A 27,973-nucleotide genomic window follows, 5' to 3' on the forward strand; every position below is an offset into this window, starting at 1 on the left:
TCCCAGTGGACAGCGGGGACCGGCGAGAGGACAGGCCTGGAGACAGGTGTGGGGTCTTCCCCTTTGTCCCTCCCTGCCTTGTCCCTTGAGAGGCAGCAGGGAGAGGGCGGGTTCTGTGTTTGCTGGAGAAGTTCCAGCTCCACTTCTCAGGCCCTGTGTGCCCTTGGGGGTAAACTCACACCTGAGCCTCAGTTTCCCCATCTGTAAAATGGGGCTGAGGGTTGTGTCCAAACCACAGCAGGCTGAGTCATCAGGACCAACCTGTCCTTGAAAAAAACTGAAAATACTGGATGAAATGTTTGGAAATACCAAAAAGCGTTAACTCTGTGGCCCCAAAGGGCACAGCCCTGAGCCGAAGGGTGATCTGGGAGGGGCCATGGCCTCTGGGGCTGCCTGGACAGAAGGGGATGGGGTGGGGGACGCTCCTCAGCTGGGAGGCCAACCCGGTGCCCACCTTGACAGTGACCTCCAGTGACCTGGCCTGGTGGTGGCAAGAGTGGACTCACCCCAACCCTGCCACCTGCACCCCCTTAGTAGAGTTAAGGAGAGGTGGCCCCTCCGGGCTCCTGGGCAGTCAGCAGCCTGCACTCGGCAACGCTGCAAACCCCAATCCCCTCCAGGCAGTCGCCTTCACCCTGGGCCTGGTGGCATTTTCTCAGGGGGGAGCAGCTCCCAGCAGGGTCCTCGCCGGCCATTCCCAGGAGAGATCCGGTGGAGCACAGGGACAGCAAGGACAGGGCCTGGCTGCGGCCCCAGACTCAAGCGTGGGGGCCAGGGGTCAGTCCACCCCACCCACCCCCAGCTGCCGGCCAGCTCAGCAGAAACGCTTCCGGCCCGGGGAGCTCCAGGCCCATAAATAGCCACCCCGTCTAGGAGGCTCGACACCCAAATCCTGGTGGCCCGGGAACCCCAGACCTGCCTTGGCCAGGTAACCCCCGCCCCCCAAAGCCCCCGTTCAGAGGAGCAGGCAGCAGGAGTCACCTGGAACCCAGACTCCACAGACGGCACGTGTGACACTCTCCACGCCCCACACTGTGCCTCGGTTTCCCCGTCTATAAACTGGGAGCCGAATCCTATTCTTGTAGGGAGGGTGCCTTGGCAAATCCATCTCCCCGAAAGTCTGGGCCCCTTTTCTCACTTTGGAATAACTCATTCTCTCCAAAGGGGAGCAGGGAAACTGATTCCCCAGAAGTCTGCTAGGATGGGGGTGCCCCAGCTGGGCCACTGGGGGTGCAGCTGGGACACCACAAACAGGTCCCTGGGGAGGGGGCCTGGAAGGGATTTAAGTCTCCCCCATACTGCTGGCCACGAGCCAGCACCCTCTTGGCAGGCGGCTGCCCTGTGCCGGCTTGCACCCCTCCACCCACCCCCCAGGGATGTGCTCCCTGCCTGTGCCCCGGGAGCCCCTGCGCCGCGTGGCCGTGACGGGGGGCACCCATGGCAATGAGATGTCGGGCGTCTACCTGGCCCGGCACTGGCTGCGGGCCCCTGGGGAGCTCCAGAGACCCAGCTTCTCGGCTGTGCCCGTGCTGGCCAACCCGGAGGCCACCGCTGCCTGCCGCCGCTACGTGGGCCGTGACCTCAACCGCAGCTTCACCAGCACCTTCCTCACGTGAGTGTCCTCGGCCTGGCCCTGAGGCCCCCACCTCAAGCTCCCCAGCCAGCAGCAGGGCTCCCCCCAGGGCACAGTCCTCCCTCCTCACCTAAAAGAAATCAAGAAGGGCATCACCTCCTCCAGGAAGCTCTTCCTGACCCCAGACTGGGTCGCGGCCTCCCCTGGGTTCCCCAGACCCAGGGCTTCCTTCAGCTCAGCCCCACGGGCTGCATTCACTTGTCTGGTGCTCCCAGCTATCTTTCTTGTCTGCCTTTGATGGATATTCATGGAGCCCCATCTCTGGGCTGGACTCTGGCCAGCTCAGGTGGAAGAATGGGAAATAGGACCAAGATGAGGCCCTTATCTTATTGGGGGAGACAGAAGGGGAACCCTCCATTACCTAGAAAGTTAAAGGCAGGGGTGGGGCTACATAAAGCGCAGTCAGGGAAGGCTTCCTGGAGGAGGTGGAATCTCAGCCAAGCCCCAAAGAGTGAATAGAAGTTATCTGGGTGAAGAGAGGAGAGGAGCTTCCAGCCGTGGGACAGACACAGACAAAGGCCTAGAAGGAGACCAGCTGGTGCTTGGAGCAGTGGCTGAGGCTGGAGCGTGACGAGGCAGGCAGCGGGCAGGGCCAGGCCGTGGTGGGGCAGTGGGGAGCAGGGGCCGGGCACAGCCAGCAGGCAGGGAAGGAAAGGCCCTCGTCTGCCCTTCTGCTGGCATGGGTTGCCCCCCCCCCCAATTAAACCACTGATGACTGATGGAGACTGTTGGGGAGGATCGGGCACCCCCCATTCCTGCCCCCACAGTGCCAGGGCAACCCCGGATGACCCATATGAGGTGACCAGGGCCCGAGAGCTGAACCAGCTGCTGGGGCCCAAGGCCTCGGGCCGGGCCTTCGACTTCGTGCTGGACCTGCACAACACCACGGCCAACATGGGCACCTGCCTCATCGCCGAGGCCCCCCACAATGTCTTTGCCATGCACCTGTGCCGCCACCTGCAGGTGGCCCATGCCCCACCCCCAGCCGGAGGGAGGAGGAGGGGAGGGCTGGGAGAGGGGCAGAGCGGGTGGTTCCCCGACCTCCCCTGCCCGGCACCGTTTCGCTGGACTCCTTCTTCCCCTCCGTCCCACCTCCCCGGGGCCTGCCACCTGCTGGGGTTCCCAGCCTTCCAGTACCTGCCCCCCAACCTCCCACCCTCCCGGAAGAGGGCAGAGCGCGGGTGATGCCCAGTGCTTCCTCCGCGCCTGCCTCCTGCCTCGGTTTCCCCTCCCAACTAGGCCGGCTGGGCCCTGGGTCCTGACCCCAGGCCTCCCACTCTCAGCTGCAGAGCCCCGAGCTGCCCTGCCGGGTCTTCCTGTACCAGATGCCGGGGGAGGAGAGCTTCACGGTGGACTCCGTGGCCAAGAACGGCATGGGTGGGCCAGTGGGCGGGGCCTGCAGGGGCGTGGAGGGCGTGGTCAGGAGGAGGGGCGGGCCCTGCGATGGGCGGGGTCCAGGACCACAGGGGCGGGGCCTCTCTTTGGAGGGTCCTGACCGTCCTCTCTGGGCCCCCAGCCCTGGAGCTGGGCCCCCAGCCTCAGGGCGTGCTCCGGGCCGACCTGTTCTCCCGGATGAGGTCCCTGGTGGCCGCAGCTCTGGACTTCATCGAGCTCTTCAACCAGGGTGAGGCCCCCAGGGCTTGCGGGGAAACTGAGGCCCCCCACGGCCCACACTGTCCCCGGAGCGCTCACGCCCGGGTCCTCCCGCACAGGCACGGCCTTTGATGCCTTTGAGATGGAAGCGTATAGGACCGTGAGCCGCGTGGACTTCCCACGCACCCAGGACGGCGATCTGGCGGGCACCGTGCACCCGCAGCTGCAGGTGTGTGTGTGTGTGTGTGTGTGTGTGTGTGTGTGTGTGTGTGTGTGTGTGTGTGTGTGTGAAGGCCACAGCCTCGGAGGGGTGTCAGGGGAAACTGAGGCCCAGAACCGGGACCAAGCACCTCTAAATCAGGAGCAGGCCAAGAGGCTGGCCCTTGCCACTCCCCCACCCCCTGCCGCCTCCCCTGGAGCCCCCACACTCAGGCCTGGCCCTTGGAGCCACAGTATTCTCACAAGCACCTGTGGAGGGCTCCCAGATTTGGGGGGGAGGTGATCCCCAACAGCCTGAGCCACCTGCCCCAGGCGGGAGGAGGCAGAGAGAAGGAAGAGGTGTGGAGCAGTTTCAATTCACCTGCTAGAGGCAAAAATACAGAACCCTTTTATTTTCCAATTAATTCTTCCAGCTTCCCCTTGCGCCTTAGCAGAGAGCCAGGGGCCTCCCTCCCCAGCAGGGCTGCTCTACCGCGGGCCCAGGGGTGGCCGGGAAGGGCAGGTGGTCCGCAGCTGCTGCTCTGATTTCTGGCACATGGGGTCGCTACTGAATAGGGCCCTTGCAGTCCCCTGGTCTTTATTTCCTTGCAGTGCCATTGGGCACCGAAGTCCTCGTCTCCTTGGCAACGGTCCCTCAAGCCCCCCTAGCTGGTCTGGGCAGAGGGTTCAGAAGTGGCCCCGCTCTGTTGGCCCCACGTCAAAGCTCTGCCGCTAAGTGAAATGACCAGCCAGAGCCCCTGCCTTTGTGACGGGCCCTCCGTGGGCCAGTGGGGTCCTCTCCTGTGACTGGAACTCACATGGGGATCCTCCAGTGCCAGAAATGACCAGGTGATGACGACCCTCTGCAGGGATGGGTCTCTGTCTGAGGGGCGTTGTCTTACTGGTTGTGACATTATGGTGGAGAAGCACCATCTTTTTAGCACTTAGATTAGAGGGACCCAAGCCAGCCCCACCCATTTGCCTTGCAGACGTTAAATGATAACAGTCCTTTTGGATGATTTCTCCCACAGTTTTAAAATTTATTTAATAAACTTCCATATTGCATTCGCTGTATGCCAAACACTGTTCCAAGCCCTATTTGCTCATTCAGTTTAAACCTCAGAACAATCAGAGATGTTATAATCCCCATTTTACAGATGAGGAAGCTGAGAAGAGAGAGGGTAAGTGACTGGTCCAAGGTCACACAGCTAGTTAGGATTTGAGCCCAGGCTTTAATATCCATGCCTGTAACCACTGGGATACCCATCTGCAATGACAAAAGTCTTTCCAAAGGTGTCCGGTGTCTTTGTTTCTAGACACAGAGCAGGCTGACATCTCCCCAGACACCCTGACAGTCGATGGAGGAAGGAAAGGAGTGGGTGGGTGGGCGGTGAGGGGGGTCGCCTGCTGGGGCCCCAGCAACCTCGGCCCTTGGGTCTCCTCCCAGGACCGAGACTTTGAGCCTCTGCAGCCCGGCGCGCCCATCTTCCAGCTGTTCAGCGGTGAGGATGTGTTCTTTGAGGGGGAGTCCACCGTGTACCCCGTGTTCATCAATGAGGCCGCCTACTATGAGAAGGGCATTGCCTTCATCCAGAGTGAGAAGCTGATGTTCTCCGTGCCAGCCCTGCCTGCGCTGCCCCCTGCCCCCACCCCGGGCCCCTAACCCAGGCCACACCTGCCTGGCCTCAGCCTTCCCATCTGAGCAATGGGTCCCGAGGCAAAGTCTCAGTTACCACCCATTGTACACCACGCTCCTTGCCACTCTCACCACCCCAGGCCTCAATTGCCTGTTCTATAAAATGGAAAACGCCCAGGAGTCTGTGGCTTGTGTCCTCTGTCCTACCTGGCTCCCCTCTGGCAGGGGAAGCGGATGTAGGAAGGACAGTTTGACCTCAGTGTCTGGGGCAGGTCTGGGCCAGCGTGGCCTTGGACAGGCTGTGTGTCCTGGGTCCAGCGGTGGCAGTCTCTGTGCCCGCAGTTGTCCATCAGTGCCCAGGGGGCAGAGTCCATAATGTGAAAGCCTTGGAGAAGGACCATCCTGGGGCCAGCGGAGGGGCTTTGAGGGGAGGCTACAGCCCAGAGGGGGGCCCTTGACCCCCTGCAATACTGGTGCCAGAAAGTCACTCTGGGGGGAGCAGAGGTGTGTGCCCATGGGTTGCACAAGTGCACGTCTTTTCAGGCATGCCCGCCCCATGTGCTCCTTAGTGTTGGATGTGTGCACACATGTTTCTGAGAGCCCCAGATATGCATTTCTAGGCACATCATGTGTGTACACTTGTGTAATTACGTGTGTAATGAGCCCCGGTGTGCAGTGGCCGGGGAAAGGGTGCAGCCCGACAAGGCCCTGCCCACCCAGCGCAGCCTGTCCAGCTGCGGAGACCGGAGCAGAGGTGCCCTGGGGGGGGACAGAGGAAGTCGTAAACGGGCAGCTGAGGCTCACCTCGACCACCACCGCCTTCAGCTGGCACGGGGTCCGCACTGGGCCGGGCAGCCCCCTCCTGATCTGGACAGGACCTGGTCCCTGGCTGGACGGCCGGGGCTGCTGGAGCCCAGGGCCACCCCCTCTCTGCCCCCTGCCTGGCCCATCCATCTCCCCGCGGCCATGGCTGCCACGCTGCCTCCTGGTATTGAGCAGCAAGATGAGAAGGTGTGAAGGATATGGGGGCGCCGGGGACGGGCTGGCAGGCAAGATGGATGAGGGGGCACGGGGCCAGCCAGTGCCTCCGGCAGGAAGTGCAAATCAGCCAGGGAGGGGGTGTGCAGGGAGGCGTGCCTATGTGTGCGTGGGGGTGGGGGTCGGTGTGGGTATCCATGGGCACGCTGTGTGTGCGTGTGGGTTAGCATGGCATTGTGCTCATGTGCACGTGTGTGTGTGGTGTATTTCCCATCACATGGACACCACAGGGTGCACACACACACACACACGCACACCAGGAGCCCAGGGAGCCCCGGGCTGGCCTGCCCCATAGTGGGCAGATCCCCGAGTCCCCTCCATCCTCTCTCTCACCTCCTCACCCACCCCACTGGTTGCTGCTGGGACCCCCCATTGCAAGCAAAGATGCCAGGGCTGCCAGCAGCTTCCTCCCCCCGACTGGGGGTGGGTCTGTGCCAGGGGTGACCCTCTTCCCCTCACATGCCCCCGGAGCCAGCCAAGCCCCAGCTCCGTCTCCGGGGACCTAGGGCACGAGGTCTGAGTGAGCCAAAGGGAGCAGGGGGTCTGCCCACTGGCATGAGGCTCTGGGGGGGCCGGGGGGCCTCGCTTAAGGAGAAGCAGTGCCTCCAACCCTTGGTCCCTCCAGGCTCCCTTCTTTTTGCACCAGGCTCCAGAGGAGCTGTGGGGTGCCCCAGCCAGCCTTGGGGAGCCCAGCTGAGCATGCCCAGCCCAGCCTGGGGAGCTCCAGCTTTGTGCCCTGGTCTGGGTGGGCCAGTCGGATGGGATCAAATGGCTAAACAGCCCTCCCAGCTGCTTTGGGGGAGTCCAAACCCCCTCTGCCTGCCGGATCAGTGGTCCTTGTCCCCTGAATGCCCAGCCCCAGCAGGCCGGGGGCAGCCTGGAGAAGGCTCTCGGTCAGACTGGAGAGAGCGGACACCCACCCCAGGGGTGTCTGAGCTGGGCCGGCCTCGGTGTCCCCATCCAAGCCTGGGCAAGGGCTGTCAGCAGCATCAACCCCTGGGCCCGACAACCCCATGCTTAGATCAGTGGGGAAAACTGGCGCACAGAGACCGTCAGGGACCAGCCAGAGCTGCACAGCTCCCGGGGCCGAGCTGTCAGGAAGAGACAGGGTCCTGCCACCCAGCCGGGGGTCTCTGCTGCTGACAGCTCTTGCTGCTGCTGCCCACTTACATTTTGTCCCAGGTGACCCCTGGTGATCCTACACTGGCAGGCCCTGGTCAAGGGTCCAGGACCTGGCGAGAGGGCATCAGCCACTGCCATTCAGCTCTCCCCAACCTTCCTGAGGACCCCGAGGACACCCAGACCCCCAACTCAGCCAGGCCTGGGCCCCTGCAGACCACCCAGCCTGTGCTCAAGACAGGGCCCATTGATTGGGAATGGCTGAGGGCTCCTGGCTGGGGAAGAGGGGGTGGCTGGGGTGGGGGGGCAGGGAGGCTGTGTGACGTCAGAGCCCTCCCACCTGCCCTTGCCCGCAGTCCACCCACGTGGGGGCCCGACAAGCCCAGCCTGTGGCCGGCCCCGCACTGCACAGTCTGAGCAGGTGGCCTGGGGAAGGGGCCCGCAACCCCCAGAGCCAGACCCCACCTGAAGGGACAAAGTGCCCAGCTCAGGGTGGGAGACCTGGAGACGTGGACAGAGAGCGATCGAGAGTGGGGGGACAGTCCTCCAAGGGGCTGGGGACTGGGTGAGCCTCTGACTGCTGAGCCGTGGCTGCTGAGTGGACGCAGAGACCAGGAGTGGCTGACCCCTCCAACCCCAGGGCAAGCCGGGGCCCCCTTGGGCGGTGGCTGCAGCTGACCAGGGCTTCTCCAGGATCCAGACGTCTGGGCTGTCCCCATGGCAGGTACAGAGCAGGGGCTGGGGCTCCAGGGGGCTGGGGCTGGGGCTGGGGACCAAGGAACCCCAGTGGACCCCAGGCCCAGGCAAGTAAGTGGGTCTTGGATCCCACCAGGGCAGGGCTGATGGGGCCCCAGCTGCCCAAGTGCGGGTGCTAGCAGGCAGGGGGACAGGGCTGTTCCCGGGTGGTGAGTGCCACACCAGGTGGGCCTGGCCTTGGATCTGCCCCTGCCCCTGCCCCTCCCCAGGCCTCGGCCCCTTCAGGGTCAGGGTCGGGGGTTGGAGCCAAGACCTCAAGGTTCCCTTCCAGCCCTGACACTTGATGCCTCTGGGAGACTGAACTCCTGTCCCTAAGGGGCACAGGGGACAAGCCCCACCCTAGCGCTCCTGGGCAGGGGAGTCTCCTAGCAGACTCGGGAGCCAGTGACCGTGAGCCCCACCTCTCGGGACCCATCACTACGGATTCTGGGATCTAGCTTGGGTCCCCTGGACGTCGGCCCCGCCCAGCAGGGCAGCCAGGCAGCAGGAGGGCCATCTGATGGGCCAGCCCCAGGTGGTGGGGACATCAGCTCACCCACCCCGTGTCCCAGGGACCTCTGGGGGAGGCAGACCTGAGGCGGCCCAGCCCTCTCGGCAGCTCCAGGAGGGACCCTCCCACGGTCCCACAGGGTGCCGAAGATGGGGTCACAGACCCCAGACCCCTGGCCAGGCTCTGCCCACCTGCTCCCTCACTAGATGCAATACCTTCCCAGGGATCTCCCTCCACCCTTCTGTCTGTCTGTCCATCCGTCTCCGTACATCCAGCGTTCACCCTCTGTTCTGGGGACACCACCTGAAAAGCCCTGGAAACTGCTGGGGGCACAGCTGGGGAGCCCTGTGGGAAGCCCACAGCCTCACCCGGACCTCGGCCCCTTATGGGACTGCTATAAACATACAGATTTGGTTTTCAGGATGGTTTTTAGTATTGGAGGGGTGGGGGATGGCAAAGCTTTTGGCCAAGGCTTGTGCTCAGATTGTAGATCAACGGATAGGACCTTTAGAAATAAGTGAGGCGACCAACACAGAAAGTGATAGAATGGGCTTCTGGAAGCAGGCTTTAGGCAGGTATTGAGGTCAGGGATGGAAAGAATAATCACGGTTTTGGGGTCTCCTCCCAGCCCAACGGCTCTGCTTGGAAAGACCCCACCCCCAATTTCATATGGACCATCATCTCTCTTGGCCAGACACTAATCAATAACAGCGGATTTACTGACTCTGCAGCCACTAGTCCTCACACCAGCCCTGGGAAACAGGCATCAAGAATCCTTCGTGGCAGATGTGGAAACCGAGGCTCTGAGAGGTGGAACAATTTGCCCAAGGCCACACAGCCACACGGCCACACCGGGGCTAAAACATGCTCTTAGGAGCTTGCTGGGAAAAACAGGCCTTTAAATGAACCCACAAAGTGATACTGAATGGGTGGGGTACTGTGGGAACACAGGCCTGGCAGTCAGGGAGGGCTTCCTGGAGGAAGAGGCATCTGCGGGCCACCTGAAGGATGAGGACTGGCTGCGTGATGCGTGGGGCCCACATTTCCATCCTCTCTCCCCAGCCTTCCTCTCTGCCAGCCTCAGTGTCCTCACAGCTTCAGAGCCCTACGCCCTGCCCGGGGCCAGCTCCAGCTGGGAGCCCCTGCTGAGGACGCCGTCCCCCCCGGGCCCTTGCGCTGGCTCCACCGGGGCACAGGCTGTGGCCGAGCCCACCAGGCAGGGCCCCAAGAACCCGCACGTGTCTGGAGTGACAGTTCAGCTGGAGATGAAGGCGCTGTGGGAGGAATTCAACCAGCTGGGCATTGAAATGATTGTCACCAAGGCGGGCAGGTGTGGGCAGCGGGTGGCGGGTGGTGGGGGGCTGGGGTGGAGCCGCCTTCAGCCGCTGAGCGCCCCCATCCTGCAGGAGGATGTTCCCCACCTTCCAGGTGAGGATCCTGGGCATGGACAGGCTGGCTGACTACGCCCTGCTCATGGACTTTGTCCCCCTGGATGACAAGAGATACAGGTCTGGGAGCCATCTGGCGGGGCAGGGTTGGACCTCGGGGGCTGAGACCAGAGATCAGACCCCCCACCCATACTCTGGGGTGAGGCAGGGGCCAGTCCAAGCCATGTCAGGGAGGTCCAGGCTGGGGCAGTGGCTGGGGGGCCATGGGTGGAGACGGGGTGCCCCTGCCACCTCGCCCCGTCCCGCAGGTATGCCTTCCACAGCTCGGCCTGGCTGGTGGCGGGCAAGGCGGACCCTGCCGCTCCCGGCCGCGTACACTTCCACCCCGACTCGCCGGCCAAGGGTGCACAGTGGATGCGCCAGATCGTGTCCTTTGACAAGCTCAAGCTGACCAACAACCTGCTGGACGATAACGGCCACGTGAGCCCCAGACCTGTGGGGAGAGGCTGGGCCAGGGCACGAGGGGTCAGACAGCAGACTTGGACTCCCCAGGCAGGTGGGGAAGCAGGGTGAGGGTGGGAGAATGTTCCAGACCACAGCGCCCAGTCTCCCTGCTCTTGACCTACCTTAATGAGACCCTGCGGCCACACCGCCCTGGAGTTTTTATAGATGCACCTACAGAGAAAGAAATCCATTCGGTCAATGTTTATGGGACACCCCTCACGGGCCAGGCCCATTGCAGGTGATGGGTCACCTCACTGGTCACACTTTGTCAAAGACCCCTGCCCTCCCGGGGCTCACATCCTACAGTGGGCATGGGGAGGGAGAGGGTAGCAAATAGTAAACAAAATATCAAGAAGACACTGTAGGTTGTGTCTCTCATGGTGACAAATGACAAGGAGGAAAAGGAGCTGGGAGAGACAGGAACAGAGAGGAGCTACGTTGTTCCAGGGGTCCGGAAGCTGATGAGGCAGCATCCGCACGGAGCTCTGAGGGCGGTAGCTGCATATCCCAGGGGGGAGCTGTTCCAGGCAGAGGGAACAGCACGTGCAAAGGCCCTGAGGCCAAAGAATGTTGGGCGAGTTTGAGGAGGGGGCAAGGAGGCTCTCCCCTGGCCCGTGTGGTTGGAGTGGAGCGAGGAGGGAGGTGGGAGGAGAAGAGACCCCGGAGGGGGCTGGGGCCTGGCTGTGCAGGGCCAGGTGGCCGTGGAGAGGACTCTGGGGTTTACCCCGCGTGAGGTGGGAGCCCCAGGAGGGCTTCAGCAGGGGCAGCGGCATGAGGAGGCTTGCGGGGGGTGTCATGTGGGGAGTGGACAGAGGGGCAAGGTGGAGGCAGACAGACCAGCCAAGAAGCAAGCGAAGCAACCCAGGTGAAAGGCGGTGGTGGCCAGGTTGGACGGTAGAGGCAGTGGGTTGGAAGAGGTGGCCAGATTCCGGAGAGTTCTGAAGGTAAAGCTCACAGTTGGGGTGTGGGGGTGGGAAAAGGCAAGGGAGAATCAAGTTCAGACCCTGCACAGCCACTAAAAGAAAGGACTGGAAAACAAGGACGCCTAGGCCGGGCCTGATCCTCCTCCCTGCCCTGCTGGAGCCGCCTCAGCTGGGGAGACCCCAAGGCCATGGGGTGGGGAGTGGGGGTGGGGGCAGCACGCCCAGCGCAGTCTGTCTGCCCTGGGGTGAAGGGCTTCAGCCTCAGTGAGGGCTTCCTGCTGCCCCCTCCACCCCCATTTCCAAGCCTGACCCCCCAACCCCCCCAGATCATTCTCAGCTCCATGCACCGCTACCAGCCCCGTTTCCACGTGGTCTTCATGGACCCCCGCAAGGACAGCGAGCGCTACGCCCAGGAGAACTTCAAGTCCTTCGTCTTCGCGGAGACCCAGTTCACGGCTGTGACGGCTTATCAGAACCACCGGGTGGGTCGGGCCGCAGCTCGGGGTGGGCACTGAGGCCTGGGGCCCTTAGCCCCGAGATGGGCACAGACCCCTGCCCTTCCCTCCCTCCCGGGGCCTCAGTGGGCATCTGCCCACTGTCACCTCCTGCCTTTACACCCACTGGCTCTGAGGTCCCAGGGCCCTCAAACTGGGGTCCCGGGAAGACAGGGTGGGTGGGCCATAACCGGACTTTCTCCTCTGCAGATCACCCAGCTGAAAATCGCCAGCAACCCTTTCGCCAAGGGCTTTAGGGAGAGTGACCCAGAATCCTGGTACCGCCCCTCTCAGCCCCTCAACCCCACCTTCCCCCTGCTCCCCGCAGACCTCTGGCCCTGCCTTAGGCCCCACCCTCGGTTCCTGACCCTTGTTTCAGGGTCATGCCCTCTGACCGGTCCTGGGGTCCCACCATCCAACTCTGACTATGATCCTCTGCCCTGGGGTTACTTCCCTTGATACCCCCCCCCCATTCCTGCCTGCCCCGTCTTCAGGCCGGTGTCCCCACGGCCCCTGCTCAGCACCCGGAGCCGCAGCACCCTCAGTCCCTGCCTGCTGAAGGGCCCCACCGAGCAGGAGAAAGGTAAGTCTCCAGGCTTGACCACCCCACAAGGGGGATGCAGGGACAATGTGAAGCCCAAGGCACAGAGACCCAGGAAGGGATGAGATGTTAGGAGCAGAGGTACAGGGTGACTGGGGGGCTTCCTGGAGATGGAGGTTCCTGAGGTGGGCCTTGGGGGACTGGGGAGGGTCAAAGGCTGAGAGCTGGGAACAGGGAATGGGAGGAGCAGGAAATGGGTCAGAGCAGGACCGGGATGGGGACTGAGGATGTCCGGCGGGGAGGTGGGGGTGTCTGGACTCCTCTCAGACCATCTCCCCCCTCAGACCCCAACAAAGGTCCAGCCTCCACCTCCAGGACCCCTGCCCATCTCCACCATCAGCTGCTGACCCCCCAGGAGGCCCTACTGGACCTGTCCACCTACCGGCCCCCCACGTACCAGAGCCTGTGCCCTGGGGTCCCAAGGACCCGACCAGCACCGTACCCCCTCCCCAACGTCCAGGCTGACAGGGATCAGGGGGGCCTGCCCCACCCACCTCCCAGGGCTGGGCTGGGACTCCTGTTCCCCAACACCGGGTGCCTGGGGCCTGGCCAGGGCCCCCTGTGATGGAGGAAGCCCTGTGGGAGTCCACCTGCCCTGGACCCACAGTGGCAGAGACCCCACAAACATCTCCCCATGTGACGACTCCTCTCCCAAGGAAGCCCAGAGAGGGAGACTACCTGCCCAGAGTCACACAGCAACCCCTGCCTCCCAACCCCAGCTACCAAAAACCCACCTTCTCCTGCCCTGTGGGGGAAACTCTCCCAACACTGTTCTGCCTGCTCCCTCCTCCTCAAACATTAAACCATTTGGCATGGGTAGCCAGAGCATTCTGTCCTCGAGGCTGGGGTGGGAGGGCCTCAGGTCATCCAGACCCATGACAGTTCCCAAAGCTCTGCCCGCTGCCAACCACACCCCAGAGGGCACTTGGTGACGGTAAAGGGACAGCGACGAGGGGCAGGGCTGCAGGTCAGAGATAACCCTGCAAGGGAGGCTGGGCTACAGCCCTGTGTGCCCGGATAAGGCCAAACTGCGGCTCAGAGGCGTGGGAGCTGCTCCAAGCCGCACAGCAAAGCACGGACAGTGCCCGCCACCCCGGGGCAAAACTGGGTGGTCAGGTCCTCCAGGGGCCCGGGGTCGGGCGGAAGACAAGAACCCCAGCGGCAGCGACCACACGGGGGCGGGAAGATGGGATTGGGAATCCGATCAAGACTCGAGGAAGAAGAGCTTCCTAGGGAAGGTGGCCTTTACACCCACACCCGAAGAGGGAGTAGAAATCGCGAGGGCGGCGGCGGAGGGCAGAGCCCCAGGCGGTGGGAGAAGCAGGGCAAAGGCCAGAGAGGCTGGAGGACGAGGCGGAGGGCGGTGCGCGCCACGCAGCGGAGCAGGGACGGGGCCGTAACTCCTCCTGCAGCCCCCGCCGCCCCCGGCCTCCTGGACCGGGAGCCCCCGTGGGCCCTCTGAGCGCCGGCTCCGCTTACGGTGGAGGCTTATGTGTGTCCCTTCCGGGAGAGCCAGACACACGTGGGGCGTGGGGGACGCGGGGTCCGGCGGGGCCTCCACAGTCAGACACCCCGCCCGGCCGCGCGCCGCCGGAGCCACGGCAGGAACTCCAACAGCCCACCGCGCTGTCAGCCCCGCTCCGCTTCCGGGACCTTACGTAAGGCCCCGCCCCGAGCCGGGCCCCGCCCCCAACTCAGGTCCAGTCCCGCCCCAGTGCCTCGGGACACGCCCCTTCCGGCCACGCCCTCGCCTCTCCCAGCCTTTGCTCTTCTCCCCGAGCCCCGCCCCCTCGGTTCCTCCCAGGCCCCGCCCCACCCAACCGTTTTCTCACTGGGAGGCCGAGGTCCAACCCGCGCTGGCCCCGCCCCGCCACTGCCTCGTCCCTCCCCCAGGCCCCGCCCCAGACTCCGCCCCCACCAGGCCCCGCCCAGGAGCCCCGCGTGTGGGGCGGGGAGGGGAGTCTCCGGCGGGCTCCGCCCGCGGCCCGGCCCTCCCCTCCCGGGCCCTCCCCTCCCGGGCCCCGGGCCCTGGGCCCTCGGTGTCCCGGCGGCGCCCGGGCCCGACATGTTGCCCGACGGCCTGTCGGCGGAGGACGAGCAGCGCTGCCGGCGGCTGCTGGCGGACGCCACGGCCCGGTACCGCACGCGGCCCGCGGCGGCCGCGGTGCTCGTGCCGCTATGCTTAGTGCGCGGGGTTCCCGCGCTGCTCTACACGCTGCGGTCCAGCCGCTTGGCCGGGAAGCACAAGGGCGACGTCAGGTACAGCGCCCGGGCACGCCTCTTCCTTCTCCGAGGAGGCCGCGGAGCCCGGAGGCGGCGGAGACCTGGGCCGAGGCGCTCGATCTCTCCGAGCCTCGGTTTCCGCGTCTGTAAAATGGGTCGGGGTGAGAGAGTCCGTCCGCCTCCGGGCTATAGCGAGGGGTCGGCGACTCGCGTCCCTCCGCCCCCAGCCTGGCGCCCCGGGTCCTCCTGCCCGGCGCCGCGCCCTTGCCGCGCGGGGTCCCCCGAAGCGCATCGCTACCCGCCGGGGCCGATCGCCTCACCGAGCTGTTTCCTCCTCTAAAAAGGCCGGGCCGCGCCCCCTGCCGGCGTCTGCGGGGCGGTTCGGGCCCGGGGTCCGCGAGCCGAGGGCAGGAATCAGGGAGACCCGAGGGTCACCGTCAACGCCACTGGGGCCACTATGAGCAGCATTTGGGTGTTTGAGCCCCAGGCCTTTCTGCTAGTCCCCTCATCTCACCCTGCGCTGCCCAGGGCGTGAGAGGCCCTCTCTCCCTCACGCCCATTTCTCCGGGCAGTAAACTGGGGCCTCCAGAGGTCATGTGACTCGCCCAGGGCCTCAGCCAAACTAGGAGCAGAGGCACAGGGTGTTTAGGTGTGTCACTGGCCCTTTGCTGCCATCACCCCAGGCCCCAGGTTCCCCCCTGCCGAGCCCTCCGACAGCCCCCGGAGCAGCCTCCCTTTGCCCCTTGCAGTTTCCCAGGCGGCAAGTGTGACCCTGCTGACCACGACGTGGTGCACACGGCCCTGCGGGAGACCTGGGAGGAGCTGGGCCTGGCCGTGCCCGAGGAGCAGGTGTGGGGCATCCTGCGGCCCCTGCAGGACCGGGTGAGCCCACCAGGCCCTGAGGGCACCGTCAGCCACTCACCGCATATTCCCAGGGCTGGGCCCACCTTGGCTAGGAGCCAGGACCCCTGTGACAAGGAAAATGGTCACAGGCTCCTGGACACGAGTGCCCACCTGGCATCTGCCTGCAACCATTCACTGGTTTCATCTCCATGGCAGCCCTTGGGGGAGGGGTGCGGGTGTTCTCATCCCCCTTTCATAGATGTGGATACTGAGGCTCAGGTCTGTAGAGGGTGGTCCCCAGCTTGGCGGATAAGGGTGCAGGAAGGTTTGTGGGGTAGGCAGGGATTGAGACGGGGCTTGAGTGACAGGTGGGAGATTTTAGGGGAGTAAAAGAGAAGGGAAGGTTGTTCTCAATGGAGGTACAGGCTTGAACTGCTCTAGTTTTGGGGGGCCCCAGGCAAGTCAGCCCCAAGGCCCTGACTTCCCGACTGGCTCCCTTCTTCCTACTCCAGGAAAAGGCAACTGTGGTGCCAGTGCTGGCCAATGTGGGCCCTCTGGATCCCCAGGGCCTCAGGCCCAACCCCGAGGAAGTGAGTAGGGGGATCCTGGGGGTCTGGCTATCCCATCTGGGGGGCTGCAGCAGCCCGTCCTCTGCCCACCCTCCCCCTGCCTCCTGCCCACAGGTGGATGAGGTGTTCGTGCTGCCCCTGGCCCACCTGCTGCAGGCACAGAACCAGGGCTACACCAACTTCTGCGTGGGTGGCCGCTTCAGCTACACGCTGCCCGTCTTCCTGCATGGGCCACACCGCGTCTGGGGGCTCACAGCTGTTGTCACCGAGCTCGCCCTGCAGCTGCTGACACCTGGCACCTTCCAGCCCCGCCTGGCCAGTGCCAAGCTGCCTGGGGGCTGAAGGCCCTGCCCTCCCTGCTGCGCTGCCTGGCAGCCCCCACCTTCACCCCACCAGGACCGAATAAAAGGCCTTCGCCAACTCTGTGGCGCCTGTTTCTTCTGTACCTGCCCAGCACTGGCCTCCTGGCTGGGCACTGCCAGTCACCTGCTGACCCACAGCAGGGGGCTGCTCGGAGTGCTTGCTGTGTGCCGGGCACACTCTCATTTCACGCTCACAGCAGCTTTGTGAGGTGGTGCCAACACCACCCCCAAGCTGGCAAGACCCGGGCTCAGGCATTACAGACATCGGGCCCGAGGGCAACCCCAGCCAGGATTTGAACAGGTCTCGCCTCTCAGCTCACACCTGTTCTCTCTGCTGAGCCTGTACCAGGTCCAGGAATCCAGATGGGAGTAAGCTGTGCCCACTTGCTGGATTTTATTGTAAAGCTGCAACACATCAAGGCCCTACTGTGTGCCAGGGCTGTGCTGGGCCACAGATGCTGCCCTGCCGTTGGGTTGGGGGAAGGACATTGCCATCTGGTGGGGATGTTCCCATGAGAGGGTTGAGGGACTCAGTGGTCCGATGTCAACATGGTGGTCTGGAAAGACTTCTTGGGCAGTATTAGGCAGGGCAAGGTATCCGAAACCACCCGCTAACTGACTTGGCAAAAAGAGGAATGGTGGTTACAAACTCCAGAGATAAAGGAGCTTCAGGCCTGGCTGGATCCAGGGGCTCAGGAGCTCTGCTTTCCATTGTGCTGGCCTCCCGGGGGCTTGTTTCTACTCCAAAGGGGTGAGAGGTGAAAAGAGGGCTCTAGGGTGGCACAGCAGGAGCTTCCCACCCACAGAAAACCCACCTGCTCTTTCCTGGCCAGTCTCACCCAGAGCTGTCCTTCATTGTCCTGCCTCGGGTCCCACGTGCTCCCCTGAGCCCTCACATGGCTCCCTGAATTTGAAACACCTTGATTGACAGTTCAAGGCATTATCCAGACCTGAGGAGGGGGGTGAATCCCTGAACAGAGAGTGGGGAATGGGTGGCCCCAAAGGACAGCTGAAAAGAGGGGAGGGAGTGCTGGGCAGGTAAAACCAGCCAAGGTTTCAGTGCCCTAGAAACTAAAGGTGCACAGGGGTGGGCTGGGCAGCAGGGCCAGCGGCAGCCGCAGCGGATCAGCATCCAGGAGCACACGGCCATCGATGTGAGCCCAGGCCCCATCCAGCCCATCCACCTCAGTTCTCATTACTTCCTCCCCACACATCTCCCCCGCACTGACTCTGATGCCCTCTTCCTTCTCCCCTACACATATTTCCCACTTCCCCTGGCGCTCCCTCCCCTTTGCCCAGTATTCCCCTCCTCCCCAGGTGGCCCACCGCTTCCCCCACACAGCACCCATTGCCCCCCACCCCCATTTTGTCACCTCTGGCCCTCCTGTCTTCTCACCTGGGAGCAGGGCCACGTGATGGTGATAAAAATAACTCCCTTTGACAGAGCATGTGAATGCTGGGGGGAGGGTGTGAAGGGGGGAGGCGCCGGCCCCTCCTGGACTCTGGGTGTGGGCCCTGCCCCCACAAGTCACACTCCTGTTCACATGGGGCACCTCTAGTCACGGGCACTGCCGCCCGAGCACACACCCAGTGTCCGCAGCTAACAGAACAGGACGGAGGTCACTTCCAACACGGTAAGTGGCCTGTCACGCCGGGACCCTCTCCCAAACCTGCCACCACCCTCCAGGCTGCTGTGCCCCCACCTGCCCCTGGCCCCTGCCCGCCCTCACCCTGTGCTCTGTCCTCAGGTGCTGGCTGCCCGTGCCCGGCCCCAGGTCCCCCCTGTGGCCTCAGTGATGCCCCTTTGCCCCATCTCGCTGGCCAGGTCTGTGCCCCCATGGACCAGCCCACAGGGCTCTCTCTGAGGCCCCGGCCCCATGTCCAAGCCCCCAAGGAGGGCTGGGCAGCAGGGGACTGGCGGCGGCCGCAGCGGATCAGCATCCAGGAGCACATGGCCATCGATGTGAGCCCGGGCCCCATCCGGCCCATCCACCTCATTTCCCATTACTTCCCACACTTCTACCCCTTTGCCGAGCCGGCTCTGCGCGCCCCGGCTCCACGTCCTGCAGCGGCCCCTGCCATGCACTCTGCACCCCAGCCACAGCCCGACCCGGAGCCAGAGGGAGACTCAGATGACAGCAGTGAGTGGGAGTGAGGGGGCATCTCTGGCATGGGATCACAGAGAGGCAGGGCCACAGGGTCTGGGAGACAAGGCCAGGGCTGACCCTGCCTGCCGCTTGCCCCTAGCTGCCCTGGGCACCCTTGAGTTCACACTTCTTTTTGATGCGGACAACAGCGCCCTGCACTGCACGGCTCATCGGGCCAAGGTGAGGATGGGGACTGGGTTCCTGGGGGATGGGGTTCCTGGGCCACGGGCCAGGGCCACTGGCCTGCCCCACACTCACTGTCTGTTCCCAGGGCCTCAAGCCACCAGCCTCAGGCTCTGTGGATGCCTATGTCAAGGCCAATCTGCTGCCAGGGGCCAGCAAGGTGAGGGAGAGACCCAGGCCCTGCAGCTCGGGGGCACCCATGCAGCCCTGCTGTGCTCCCCTCCCCCTCCCCCTCCCCAGCCTGGACAGCGGGCACAAAGCTCCCTCACTGCGAGGTCAGGGTGACAGGGTGTTGTGGGCCAGAGGGGCACCCTGGGGCCCGAGGAGGCCCCTGACCTGCCCTGCCCATCTCCCAGGCCAGCCAGCTCCGGACACGCACAGTGCGGGGCACACGGGGGCCGGTCTGGGAGGAGACGCTCACCTACCACGGCTTCACCCGCCAGGATGCTGGGCGCAAGACCCTGCGGTGAGGAGACAGCCTGGGCCGTGGGGCTGGGGCAGGGATGGGGAGGGGACCTGCCAGGCCGGGTCTGACGAGGTGGCCACCAGGCTGTGTGTGTGTGAGGACCCCCGGCTGCGGCGCCGGCGGCGGGCGCCCCCCTTGGGGGAGCTGCGGGTGCCCCTGAGGAAGCTGGTGCCCAACCGAGCCAGGAGCTTCAATGTCTGCCTGGAGAAGCGGAGGCTGGTGAGTCGGGCATCAGGGAGGGGTGCTGGGGAAGGGAGCAGGGTGCAGAGCCTGGTGGGGGGAGCTGGAGAGGGCAGGGAGGGGGGCTGGGCAGCATCCAGCCAAGCTGACTGGCTGCTCTGCTCCTTCAGACCAAGAGGCCCAAGAGCCAGGACGCTGCCCGCGGCATGGCCCTGTACGAGGAGGTGGGTGGCGTGGCAGGACTGAGCAGGGGGCAGGGAGGGGGCCAGGCTGGAGCGGCTCAGGAGGGCCCAGCCCCAGGCAGGCTTGGAGGAGGCTGTGGCCATTTTTCTCACACACTCAGGGAGCAGCCAGGCCCCAGATGGCTCTGGGTCCAGACAAAGCTGGGTGGGGTCAGGGCCTGTGCCTGCTCCAGAGAAGCTGTGGGCACTGGGGCAAATAAGCAGAACCCTCAGGGGCAGAGCTCAGGGCTGTCTGGGCACAGCCCCAGGCAACCTCAAGACTGAAACTGATGGTACTGGCCCTGGCCGGAGCTGGGAAGGCTGGGCAAGGTGGAGGAGAGAATGGACAGGGGTGGGCCCCTAGCTGCGAGGCCTGCCCCTGGGTGGTGCGGATGCCAGGCTCTTGTCTGGAGGCAGGGGGTGGCTGCAGGGCCTTCTGCAGCTATCCAAGAGCAGAGACCAGGCAAGAAGCCCCAAGGGCAGGGCCCCGCACCCACTCCACTCCGAGCCAAGGGCACCACTGCCCTGCCACAAAGTGGGGCTCCAGCTGCTGATCAGCCATGCCCGGGGGTGCTGAGCACCCTGTGACACCCACTTCCTGTCCCAGGGCCCAGCAGCAGGGCCCCTGCAGCATTCCTCACTGAGCAGATTGTGGACGGGGCCACGGTTTCTGCAAACCCGATACCACATGAAGCCTGGAGAGGAAGCATGCTCTTCCCAGGCATCTTCCCCAGGGCCTTTTGGGAGCACCAGGGGCCAGGGTGGGGCAAAGGACGTCCAGAATCTGGTTCCCGGGGCAGTGGGGGGCAAAGAGGGTGGGATGGAGAACAGAGGAGATGCATATCTCAGGTAGAGAGCGTGAAACGCAGTTTGCCCTGCAGAATGGTGGTGATGGGACTTAGTCGGCGGTCACTTAAGAAGTTCTTGGCATGTTCTTGGCATTGAGAGACATCAGTACACTCCCCCTTCACTGACAAAGATGAGCAGAACTGACCGGCCATGTGGCCTGAGCAAGCCCATCCCCTCGGGCCACAGTGGGCACGGCTGACCCCTGAGGTCCCTTCCAGGGCACCAGGCCAGTGACTGCTTTTGGAAATCGAACCATTAAGTGAATCACTGGCCCCTGGTTCCTTTGCAGCCGGTTTGAGTGGGTGGGTGGGCTCTGGGCTGGGTGGGGGCTGACCCCAGGCTACCCTTGCAGGTGGAGGCAGACGCGGAGGTGGCCGGGGAACGGGGGCGCATCCTGCTGTCACTGTGCTACAGCTCTCAGCGGGGTGGCCTGCTGGTTGGTGTGCTGCGCTGCGCCCACCTGGCCCCCATGGACGCCAACGGCTACTCAGACCCTTTTGTCCGCCTGTGGGTGTAAACTGGGTAGCTGGGGACGGTAAGGGCAGCAGGGGTTGGGGCTCACCTCCCCAGACCACATTTAACCTGACCCTCTCCCGCCCCCATCAGCTGCCTGCATCCAAACGCAGGAAAGAAATCTAAGTACAAGAGCAGCGTTCGGAAGAAGACTCTGAACCCCGAGTTCAATGAGGTACGCCAGGCCAGGCCGAAGCAGTCCCGGGGGCTCCGGTGCGGGGGTGGGGTGGGGGGTCCGCATCCCGCACCTCAGCCTGGCCCCAGCCACCCCTGCCTCACCTGGCTCAGCCGCTCACTGAGCCGAGCCCATGTGTTAAACTGGAAGCCCCCAGGCCCCCTTCCTGCCTCTCTAACCCCTTTTTCTCTGCAGGAGTTCTTCTATGCAGGCCCCCGGGAGGAGCTGGCCCAGAAGACGCTCCAGGTGTCCGTGTGGGACTACGACCTGGGCACAGCCGACGATTTCATTGGTGAGCAGGAACGGAGGGAGCGGGGAGGGAGGCCACGGGAGGCCAAAGAGCTCCCGGATGGCTCCTGACCCGACCCCCACCCAGGTGGGGTACAGCTGAGTGGCCACGCCAGTGGGGAGCGCCTGCAGCACTGGCGTGAGTGCCTGGGCCGCAGTGATCACCGGCTGGAGCTGTGGCACCTGCTGGATGGCGCGCCCCTCCAGCTCAGCAACTAGATGGGCACCAGGCCTGACCCTGCCCGCCACCCTCCCCCCACTGCCTATCCATGTCCCTGCGGAGCTAGGAGGAGCCCGGGGGCTGCCTCACCCACCGCGCCCTCCTCCAGTCAAAGGGATGTTCCCTCCCTTCTCTCCTTTCAAGTTTACCCCATCGCCAAAATGTGAAGCAAAAATAAACATCTCCTTCCAGCTGGACCAGACAGAGCCTGTCCTTTTCTCTGGCCAGGGGACCATATCCTCCCTGCCCATCATCTTGCAGGGCAGACTGGGCCCATCCTCCCTTCCCGCCCCCAAAGCCGGCGCTGGGCCAGGCCCAGCCCCCCACCTCCTGCACTGGGGGGTGGACACTGAGGACGGTCTAGGGCAGACTCCCTGACCCACAAGAACTAAGGTGGGGCAGAAAGAACCAGTAAGGATTCACGACACGACCTTGGGTGGACCTTCCCTTAGGCCTCTCCCCATAAAGGGCTGGGGATGGCAGGGGGAGGAGCAAAGCCACAGAGAGGCTGCGACAGAGCATGGACAATACTTGCTTTATTGTCCAGCAGCCCAGATAGATGGATGTGGGATGTCAGGACAGGGCGGTGAGCTCAAGAGGCAGCTTGGGCCTGGTGCTGCTGGGCAAACCGCTGCATCCGCTCCTCGAGCTCAGGCCGGAAGTGGCGGATCAGGCCCTGGTGGGGAGGGGGGGGGCGCTGTGTGAAGGGGCCCTGAAAATCCCCCAACGCCCTGGGTGCTCAGCATGGCCCCCTGTGCCGCCCGCATGGCAGCGTTTACCTGAACAGGCCAGGCAGCCCCATCGCCCAGGGCGCAGATGGTGTGGCCCTCGATCTGCTTGCTGATCTCCCACAGCGAGTCAATCTCAGCTGGCCGGGCATCACCCCTCACAAAGCGGGCCATCACCTTGTTCATCCAGTCCACACCTGCACCCCGGCAGCAAGAGGGGCTGACGGTCTCACCCAGCCAGGGAGGGGTGCGGGGCACTCGAGGGGTGCAGGCCTCATGGGAGGGGCGGGGGAGGAGAAGCCACAGTAGGCTGGGGGGGCAGCAGCTGTCTATCCACAGTTCAGAGCCCACCCTGTCCTTGCCCTGTGCCCAAGCAGGGCCAGGGTCACCCAAAGGGAAGGGCCCACCTGCCCAGGCTGCTCACCCTCACGGCACGGGGTGCACTGGCCACAGCTCTCGTGCTTGTAGAACTCAATGAGGCGGGCAATGGCTTTCACAACGTCTGTCTGAGGTGACAAGAGGCAGTGGGCAGGTGCCTGAGGCCAGAGAGGATCCTGAACTGCCCAGCAGCACCCTCTCCTCAGCTTCCAGATCTTCCCAAGAGTCCAGCACTCGGGCCACCTCCTCCACCCTCCCTGGGTATCCTGCCCTGCCCAGACACCACTGGCCCTCCCAGGTCCAGAGACCAGGCCCAGGAACTGGCCTCTTCCCGAGAGCAGCCCTTGCCCCCTCCACTGCCTCCTCGCTTAGATCTCAGACTGCAGGCAGTGGTCCCTGAGAGCTGGCAAAAGGGATTTTAGGGAAGCCCAGGGAAGGAGAAGCTAGCCTGAGGCAGGGCTAGGGATGGGGGGAACACAGCCAGTCCTTACTGAGCGGTCCATGACGATCACAGCGGCCGTGCCCAGGCCTGACTGTGCCTGCACCAGCGCGTCGAAGTCCATCAGCACCGTCTCACACACGGACTTGGGGATCAGTGGGGTGGACGAACCGCCAGGAATCACAGCCAGGAGGTTGTCCCAGCCACCCGTGACACCCCCTGGAGCCCCATGGTCAATCCCCAAAAGGGTGCATGGTCAGGGCTGGGGCCAGGCCTTTGTCAGCCCTGGGACCCAGCTCCTGAGCACCCCACCCCCACCCCCAGTCCCGGGGCCTCACCAGCGTGCTTCTCAATCAGCTCCTTCAGCGGCACAGACATCTCTTCCTCTACAGTGCAAGGGTGATTGACGTGGCCAGAGATGTTGAAGAGTTTGGTGCCCGAGTTGCGCTCACGCCCAAAGCTGGCAAACCAGGCACCGCCGCGGCGGCAGATGGTGGGGGAGACAGCCACAGTCTCCACGTTGGCCACAGTGGTGGGGCAGCCAAACACACCTACACAGAAATGGGAAGAGAGGCTGACAGCTGCCTGGGTGGGGGCAGAATGGGACAGGTTTCCCAGCTGCAGATAACCCCTCCATTCCTTGTCCCTCACTGGACCCCTACCTCCAGCAAGAGCTGTGCCTGCCCTGTTCACCCTCCTGCACCCCCAGTTCCCAAAACAGGTACTGTAAAGACGGAACCAGGCAAGCTTGGAGGGCTGGAGGGGGCTGGCTTGTCCGACGCTGGGGTTGAGGCAGAAGCAGGGACTACAGAGGGCAGTTGTTGTGTGTGTTGCGTTGTTACCACCCTACCCTCCACATCTGGACCTCAGCCCAGACGGCACTCAGAAATGCCACAAGATAGATTCGGATCCCGAATTCTACAGGAAACAAAGGAGACAGGCAGCAGAGTTGGGGAGGGACTCACCCACATCGGCGGGGAAGGGGGGCTTCAGGCGGGGCTTGCCCTGCTTGCCCTCGAGGGACTCGATGAGCGCGGTCTCCTCCCCGCAGATGTAGGCTCCGGCCCCGCGCACCACAAACACATCGAAATCGTAGCCGGAACCGCAGGCGTCCCTGCCAATCAGGCCGGCCTCGTAGGCCTCTCGGATGGCCACCTGGGGGAGAGCACCGGGACAAAACAAGGGTGCGGGGTGGGGGAAGAAAGGGGAAGGGGTGCTGGCCCAGTGGGCCCATCACCAAAGCCCAGGGCTAAAGTTTCCTTTGGATATAAGCAGAGGCACCCTGGGAGAGGTGCGTGAATTTTTACAATATGCAGGTTACTTTGAAATAACAACATCTACCAAATCCCCAAACTGTAAGTATTTTAAAAATAAAACTTTATATAACCAAAATTTTAATAAGTAGTTTCTTTAGATAGTGGATCTGTAGGCAAGTTTTTCTCCTCCTTTTTTTTGTGGTTTCCTATTTCTATGATGAGCATGTACTGCTACCACAGGAGAAAGACCCCAGAGGTTTGTTTTTTCAATTACGTCACTTAAATAATGCTTCCTATGTGCCAGACAAAGTTCTAGGTCCAGCCCGTAGCCCTCACTGCTGCTGTGCAAGCGTCTAGTAGAAAGGCGGGTGATGCTGGCCCTGCACCCATCACTACTGAAGTGACCCCTTGACCCTTCAGCAGGAGAAATGCCCAAGTGTGACTTCCCGAGCCCACTTCCACCCCAAGAGTCTGCCTATAATCTCAGGAGTCACTGTGGGAGGTTTCCAAGGACCTCCCACGGTGAGGTTCTGGGGCATGAAGGAGGAGCCCAGAGAAGGAGGCTCCAGGGCCAGGTCCATGTACGGTGCACCCAGGAGTGCTCCCCACACTCCCACTGCAACCACTGACAACCCAGGAACAAAGTCCTAAGTGGCGTGTGCGTGTGGCTGCAACACTGAGTGCCCTCTCCTCTGTCAGTGCCCCTCCCCTGCCCACCTGCAGATTGGAGGCCTCGTTGTAGAATTCGCCTCGGACGTAGATGTAGGCGGCCCGGGCACCCATGGCCCGGCCCCCGACCAGGCAGCCTTCTACCAGCTTGTGGGGATCGTGGCGTATGATCTCCCGGTCCTTGCAGGTGCCTGGCTCCCCCTCATCCGCATTCACCACCAGGTACTTGGGCCTGTGGGGCCAGCAGGTCAGCCAGGCCACTGGGCCATCAGTGCTGGGCCCTCAGCCCCATGCTGCCCTCACTTCATCCAGTGAGGCCGCAAAGATGTCTCCTCCAATGGCCCATCCCTGTTTGCCCACCCAACACATTCCCAGGGTCTCTGCTTGCTCACCGCCAGTGATAGAGAGCTCACTGCCTATTCCATCTGTGGATGGCTATGACTACAAGAAAGGTCTTTGCTCTGCTCGATCCAAACGTCTCTCCCTGTGCTTTCCCCTGACAGCCTGAATTCTGCTCTTGGTCACAAAGAGCCTTCTTCAACCTCTGCCACATCTCTGGGGCCGAAAAGAGGTAAAGTATCTAAAGATTATTATTTGTTTTCTGTGTGCCAACCAATATATGGGCCAAAAGATGCATGAATATTATTTCTTGAATCCCTGCACAATATCATTATACCCATTTACAAAAAAAGAAGATTGAGGTTCAAAGAGGCCAGGAGATTGCCCGAGGCTTTATGGATTAGTAGAAGGCAGGGCTAGGATTTCAACAACCAAATCCACCCGAGTCAAACTCCTGGGCTAATTCTGCTATATCTCAAATCTCCCCTGAAGAAGACTAGAGAGAACTATGAGTTCCAGACACCTAAGCCCTGGTAACATTTTCCTACTCATTCTTCCTAGTTTGTAAGGAAACAGCCCAAAGGCTCAGGCAAGCTGCAGCTGCCCCCAAGGCCTCTCCTGCAACCCCATCTCTGCCTTCCCCAACATACCTGCCATCCGAGGGCTTATTCATGAAGCTCCATTTGAGGCCAGTAGGGAAGCCAGCGCCTCCACGGCCCCGCAAGCCTGACGTCTTGACCTCACCCAGGATCCAGTCAGGTCCCTTCAGCAGGATCTCCTTTGTCTTGTACCAGTCACCCCGACTCTGGGCGCCTTTCAGCCTAGATGGAAGAGGGAGGACAATGACGGAGAGTCCCTACACCGGAACCCACCAGGCTAAGGGCCCCCTCTCACCTCCAGTCATGGCGGCCATACAGGTTGGTAAAGATTCGGTCTTCATCCTTCAGAGAGCCAAATGAGGTTTTCTTGGGTGCTGTCTGGAGGAGACAGAATGTCAGGAGACTCAGCAGAGCTTTGGAGCCATAAAGAGCCAGGCCAGAAGCTGCAAATTCTTGAGTTCCCTTGCTTAGGAGAGGCTTGGCTTGGAAGAGGACAGGGGCCTAAGCCTCAAATTCCTCCTACCATCATAGCTACCACCATTTAGGAAGCACCTCCTGTTTATCAGGCACTGAGCTAAGCACTTTGCATCTAAAACCCCATTTCATCCTTACAGCAACCCTGAGAAAGAATTTCCTTCATTTTACACAGGAGGAAACTGAGAAGCAGAGGAAAAGGAATTTATGGAAGGCCACACAGCCAAAAGCAGGTGGAACTGGAGCCCAAGTTTGAACCACAGTACCACACCACCTCCCTGCGCCCAGTGTGATGTTGTGTCCATTTATTCGTCAGGCTCTCCTGCTTGATCACAAAATTGTTTAGGCCAGGGGCCTTATCTAACTAATTCTACAGAAGGGGCTAAATGTGTTAATGACAAAAGAGAAACGCCCCAATGGTGCTATCACACAAAGGTGATGGGGGAAGGAGGTGCAGCAGTTGGGATAAAATTGAGGAGCGGTGGGGACTGTTATTCCACAAGACCCAGAGGAGCGCACCCCCACCCCCATAAAGGCTAAGGGGACTTGGCTTCCAGCCTCCCCTTAAAAACGCTTCTCAACCACTAGAGAGAACAGAACACTGGTCAGGGAACAGGGAGGCGCACATCCCTCTCCAAGGCTGTTTTCTGCATGTGTAAGTGATGCAATGATCCCTTCACGTACTGCAAGGCTGTGGCAAAGGAACGAGACCAAGGACCCGTCTTTGCAGCCTGCAAAGTCTATTCCCGCTAGGCCGGGGGGCTGTTAAATAAGGGAAGTCAGGGAGACGGTGGGCTTGGGGACGGCGAGGCGGCAATCTGCCTCCCGTTCCTCCTCTACAACCAAGCCTGGGGAGATGAGAACGGTTCTCCTGGAGGCACCGCTATAGGCCCAGGGGACGGCGCGCGCAGAGGCGGACAGCGAGCCCCGGCCAACGACCGCCCCTGGCCCGAGGACAAGCCGGGCCTCACCGTGTCGCCGCTGAAACGTAAGGACACCCGCACGGGGAGCGACCGGCCGAGCAGCCGCCGAGCCGCCAGCATCGCGGAGGCCAGCCGGGTCACCTCCCGCTGTCACCTTCCCGGCTCTGAGGCTGAAGAGCCAGCGCGACGAGGACGCGGAACGGCGCACAGAAAAGACGTCACGCGCCCCGGAGCCCGCGGCGCACCCATGCATCCCCGCGCTCCTACCTCCCAACCCCGGCCCCGCCTCCCGGCGGGCGGGCGGAGAGGCCGGAAGTGGCTTGTCTGGCCGGGGGTGCTTCTGGGAGATGTAGTCCAGCGGTCCCCAGGCCCGCCTCTTTTCCTCCGAGGGGCTCGCGCTAACTGGGGTCCTTGGCGTTCGACTCCCCGCCCCAGCCTTTCAGACCCCAAGTAGACAAAGCTCCCATTTTTCTTTCTACCATGTCCTGGCGATTTCCGTTTTCGATAAGCTGGGCATTTAGGGAGCACCAGCTGTGTGCCGAGTGTGTATGGAGCA

The 27,973-nt window shown here is 62.8% G+C and overlaps 5 protein-coding genes across 7 annotated transcripts; 4 read left to right on the forward strand and 1 right to left on the reverse strand.

Moving 5' to 3' along the window:
* Window positions 1-658: 658 nt before the first annotated feature.
* Window positions 659-5,235, forward strand: ACY3 (aminoacylase 3). Of its 3 annotated transcripts, none has more exons than XM_037839146.1 (7): window positions 666-928; window positions 1,375-1,612; window positions 2,401-2,596; window positions 2,917-3,010; window positions 3,150-3,257; window positions 3,346-3,455; window positions 4,872-5,235. In XM_037839146.1, exons 2-7 carry the CDS (start codon window positions 1,377-1,379, stop codon window positions 5,085-5,087), a joined length of 960 nt encoding a protein of 319 aa, XP_037695074.1. In that variant the 5' UTR covers window positions 666-928; window positions 1,375-1,376; the 3' UTR covers window positions 5,088-5,235. The 3 variants fall into 3 exon arrangements, with proteins under 3 accessions (XP_037695075.1, XP_037695074.1, XP_037695073.1); XM_037839145.1 differs by having other exon boundaries at window positions 667-928; window positions 1,317-1,612; XM_037839147.1 differs by lacking the exon at window positions 4,872-5,235 and adding an exon at window positions 4,037-4,801 and having other exon boundaries at window positions 659-1,612.
* A 452-nt stretch (window positions 5,236-5,687) lies between these two features.
* Window positions 5,688-12,938, forward strand: TBX10 (T-box transcription factor 10). Its single transcript, XM_037839424.1, has 11 exons — window positions 5,688-6,071; window positions 7,574-7,747; window positions 7,858-7,941; window positions 8,525-8,603; window positions 9,526-9,793; window positions 9,870-9,971; window positions 10,160-10,331; window positions 11,605-11,760; window positions 11,983-12,050; window positions 12,267-12,355; window positions 12,658-12,938. The coding sequence occupies exons 1-11, from the start codon at window positions 5,688-5,690 to the stop codon at window positions 12,936-12,938; spliced, it is 1,857 nt and encodes a 618-aa protein (XP_037695352.1).
* A 1,394-nt stretch (window positions 12,939-14,332) lies between these two features.
* On the forward strand, window positions 14,333-16,431 carry NUDT8 (nudix hydrolase 8). Its single transcript, XM_037839149.1, has 4 exons — window positions 14,333-14,632; window positions 15,346-15,478; window positions 15,952-16,029; window positions 16,123-16,431. The coding sequence occupies exons 1-4, from the start codon at window positions 14,439-14,441 to the stop codon at window positions 16,348-16,350; spliced, it is 633 nt and encodes a 210-aa protein (XP_037695077.1). The 5' UTR covers window positions 14,333-14,438; the 3' UTR covers window positions 16,351-16,431.
* A 1,487-nt stretch (window positions 16,432-17,918) lies between these two features.
* On the forward strand, window positions 17,919-21,803 carry LOC119536381 (double C2-like domain-containing protein gamma). Its single transcript, XM_037839144.1, has 11 exons — window positions 17,919-18,004; window positions 18,119-18,511; window positions 18,618-18,697; window positions 18,789-18,860; window positions 19,057-19,166; window positions 19,250-19,385; window positions 19,517-19,570; window positions 20,769-20,923; window positions 21,023-21,104; window positions 21,300-21,396; window positions 21,481-21,803. Exons 2-11 carry the CDS (start codon window positions 18,208-18,210, stop codon window positions 21,609-21,611), a joined length of 1,221 nt encoding a protein of 406 aa, XP_037695072.1. The 5' UTR covers window positions 17,919-18,004; window positions 18,119-18,207; the 3' UTR covers window positions 21,612-21,803.
* A 327-nt stretch (window positions 21,804-22,130) lies between these two features.
* Window positions 22,131-27,627, reverse strand: NDUFV1 (NADH:ubiquinone oxidoreductase core subunit V1). The gene is made up of 10 exons (XM_037838485.1): window positions 27,466-27,627; window positions 26,316-26,398; window positions 26,072-26,242; window positions 25,131-25,314; window positions 24,123-24,312; window positions 23,496-23,708; window positions 23,210-23,376; window positions 22,765-22,846; window positions 22,392-22,537; window positions 22,131-22,288 (listed from the first exon to the last, which is right to left on the reverse strand). Exons 1-10 carry the CDS (start codon window positions 27,535-27,537, stop codon window positions 22,205-22,207), a joined length of 1,392 nt encoding a protein of 463 aa, XP_037694413.1. The 5' UTR covers window positions 27,538-27,627; the 3' UTR covers window positions 22,131-22,204.
* Window positions 27,628-27,973: the final 346 nt, after the last annotated feature.

The sequence above is a fragment of the Choloepus didactylus genome, chromosome 6, assembly GCF_015220235.1.
Source record: "Choloepus didactylus isolate mChoDid1 chromosome 6, mChoDid1.pri, whole genome shotgun sequence".
Lineage (NCBI taxonomy): Eukaryota > Metazoa > Chordata > Mammalia > Pilosa > Megalonychidae > Choloepus > Choloepus didactylus.

Bases quoted from the DNA above. Each gene is read 5' to 3' on its own strand.
- ACY3 (XM_037839146.1), top strand. From the start codon at position 1,377: ATGTGCTCCCTGCCTGTGCCCCGGGAGCCCCTGCGCCGCGTGGCCGTG. The intron at 3,011-3,149 runs GTGGGCCAGTGG...CTGGGCCCCCAG, and splicing joins CGTGGCCAAGAACGGCATGG to CCCTGGAGCTGGGCCCCCAG. The intron at 3,258-3,345 runs GTGAGGCCCCCA...CCTCCCGCACAG, and splicing joins CATCGAGCTCTTCAACCAGG to GCACGGCCTTTGATGCCTTT.
- TBX10 (XM_037839424.1), top strand. From the start codon at position 5,688: ATGTGTGTACACTTGTGTAATTACGTGTGTAATGAGCCCCGGTGTGCA. The intron at 6,072-7,573 runs GTGTGAAGGATA...CCTTGCCCGCAG, and splicing joins TTGAGCAGCAAGATGAGAAG to TCCACCCACGTGGGGGCCCG. The intron at 12,051-12,266 runs GTACCGCCCCTC...CCCCGTCTTCAG, and splicing joins GAGAGTGACCCAGAATCCTG to GCCGGTGTCCCCACGGCCCC.
- NUDT8 (XM_037839149.1), top strand. From the start codon at position 14,439: ATGTTGCCCGACGGCCTGTCGGCGGAGGACGAGCAGCGCTGCCGGCGG. The intron at 14,633-15,345 runs GTACAGCGCCCG...TGCCCCTTGCAG, and splicing joins AAGCACAAGGGCGACGTCAG to TTTCCCAGGCGGCAAGTGTG. The intron at 16,030-16,122 runs GTGAGTAGGGGG...TCCTGCCCACAG, and splicing joins TCAGGCCCAACCCCGAGGAA to GTGGATGAGGTGTTCGTGCT.
- LOC119536381 (XM_037839144.1), top strand. From the start codon at position 18,208: ATGGACCAGCCCACAGGGCTCTCTCTGAGGCCCCGGCCCCATGTCCAA. The intron at 18,861-19,056 runs GTGAGGGAGAGA...CCCATCTCCCAG, and splicing joins TGCTGCCAGGGGCCAGCAAG to GCCAGCCAGCTCCGGACACG. The intron at 21,105-21,299 runs GTACGCCAGGCC...TTTTCTCTGCAG, and splicing joins TGAACCCCGAGTTCAATGAG to GAGTTCTTCTATGCAGGCCC.
- NDUFV1 (XM_037838485.1), bottom strand. From the start codon at position 27,537: ATGCTGGCGGCTCGGCGGCTGCTCGGCCGGTCGCTCCCCGTGCGGGTG. The intron at 26,243-26,315 runs GTGAGAGGGGGC...TCTTCCATCTAG, and splicing joins TATGGCCGCCATGACTGGAG to GCTGAAAGGCGCCCAGAGTC. The intron at 25,315-26,071 runs GTATGTTGGGGA...CTGGCCCCACAG, and splicing joins AATAAGCCCTCGGATGGCAG to GCCCAAGTACCTGGTGGTGA.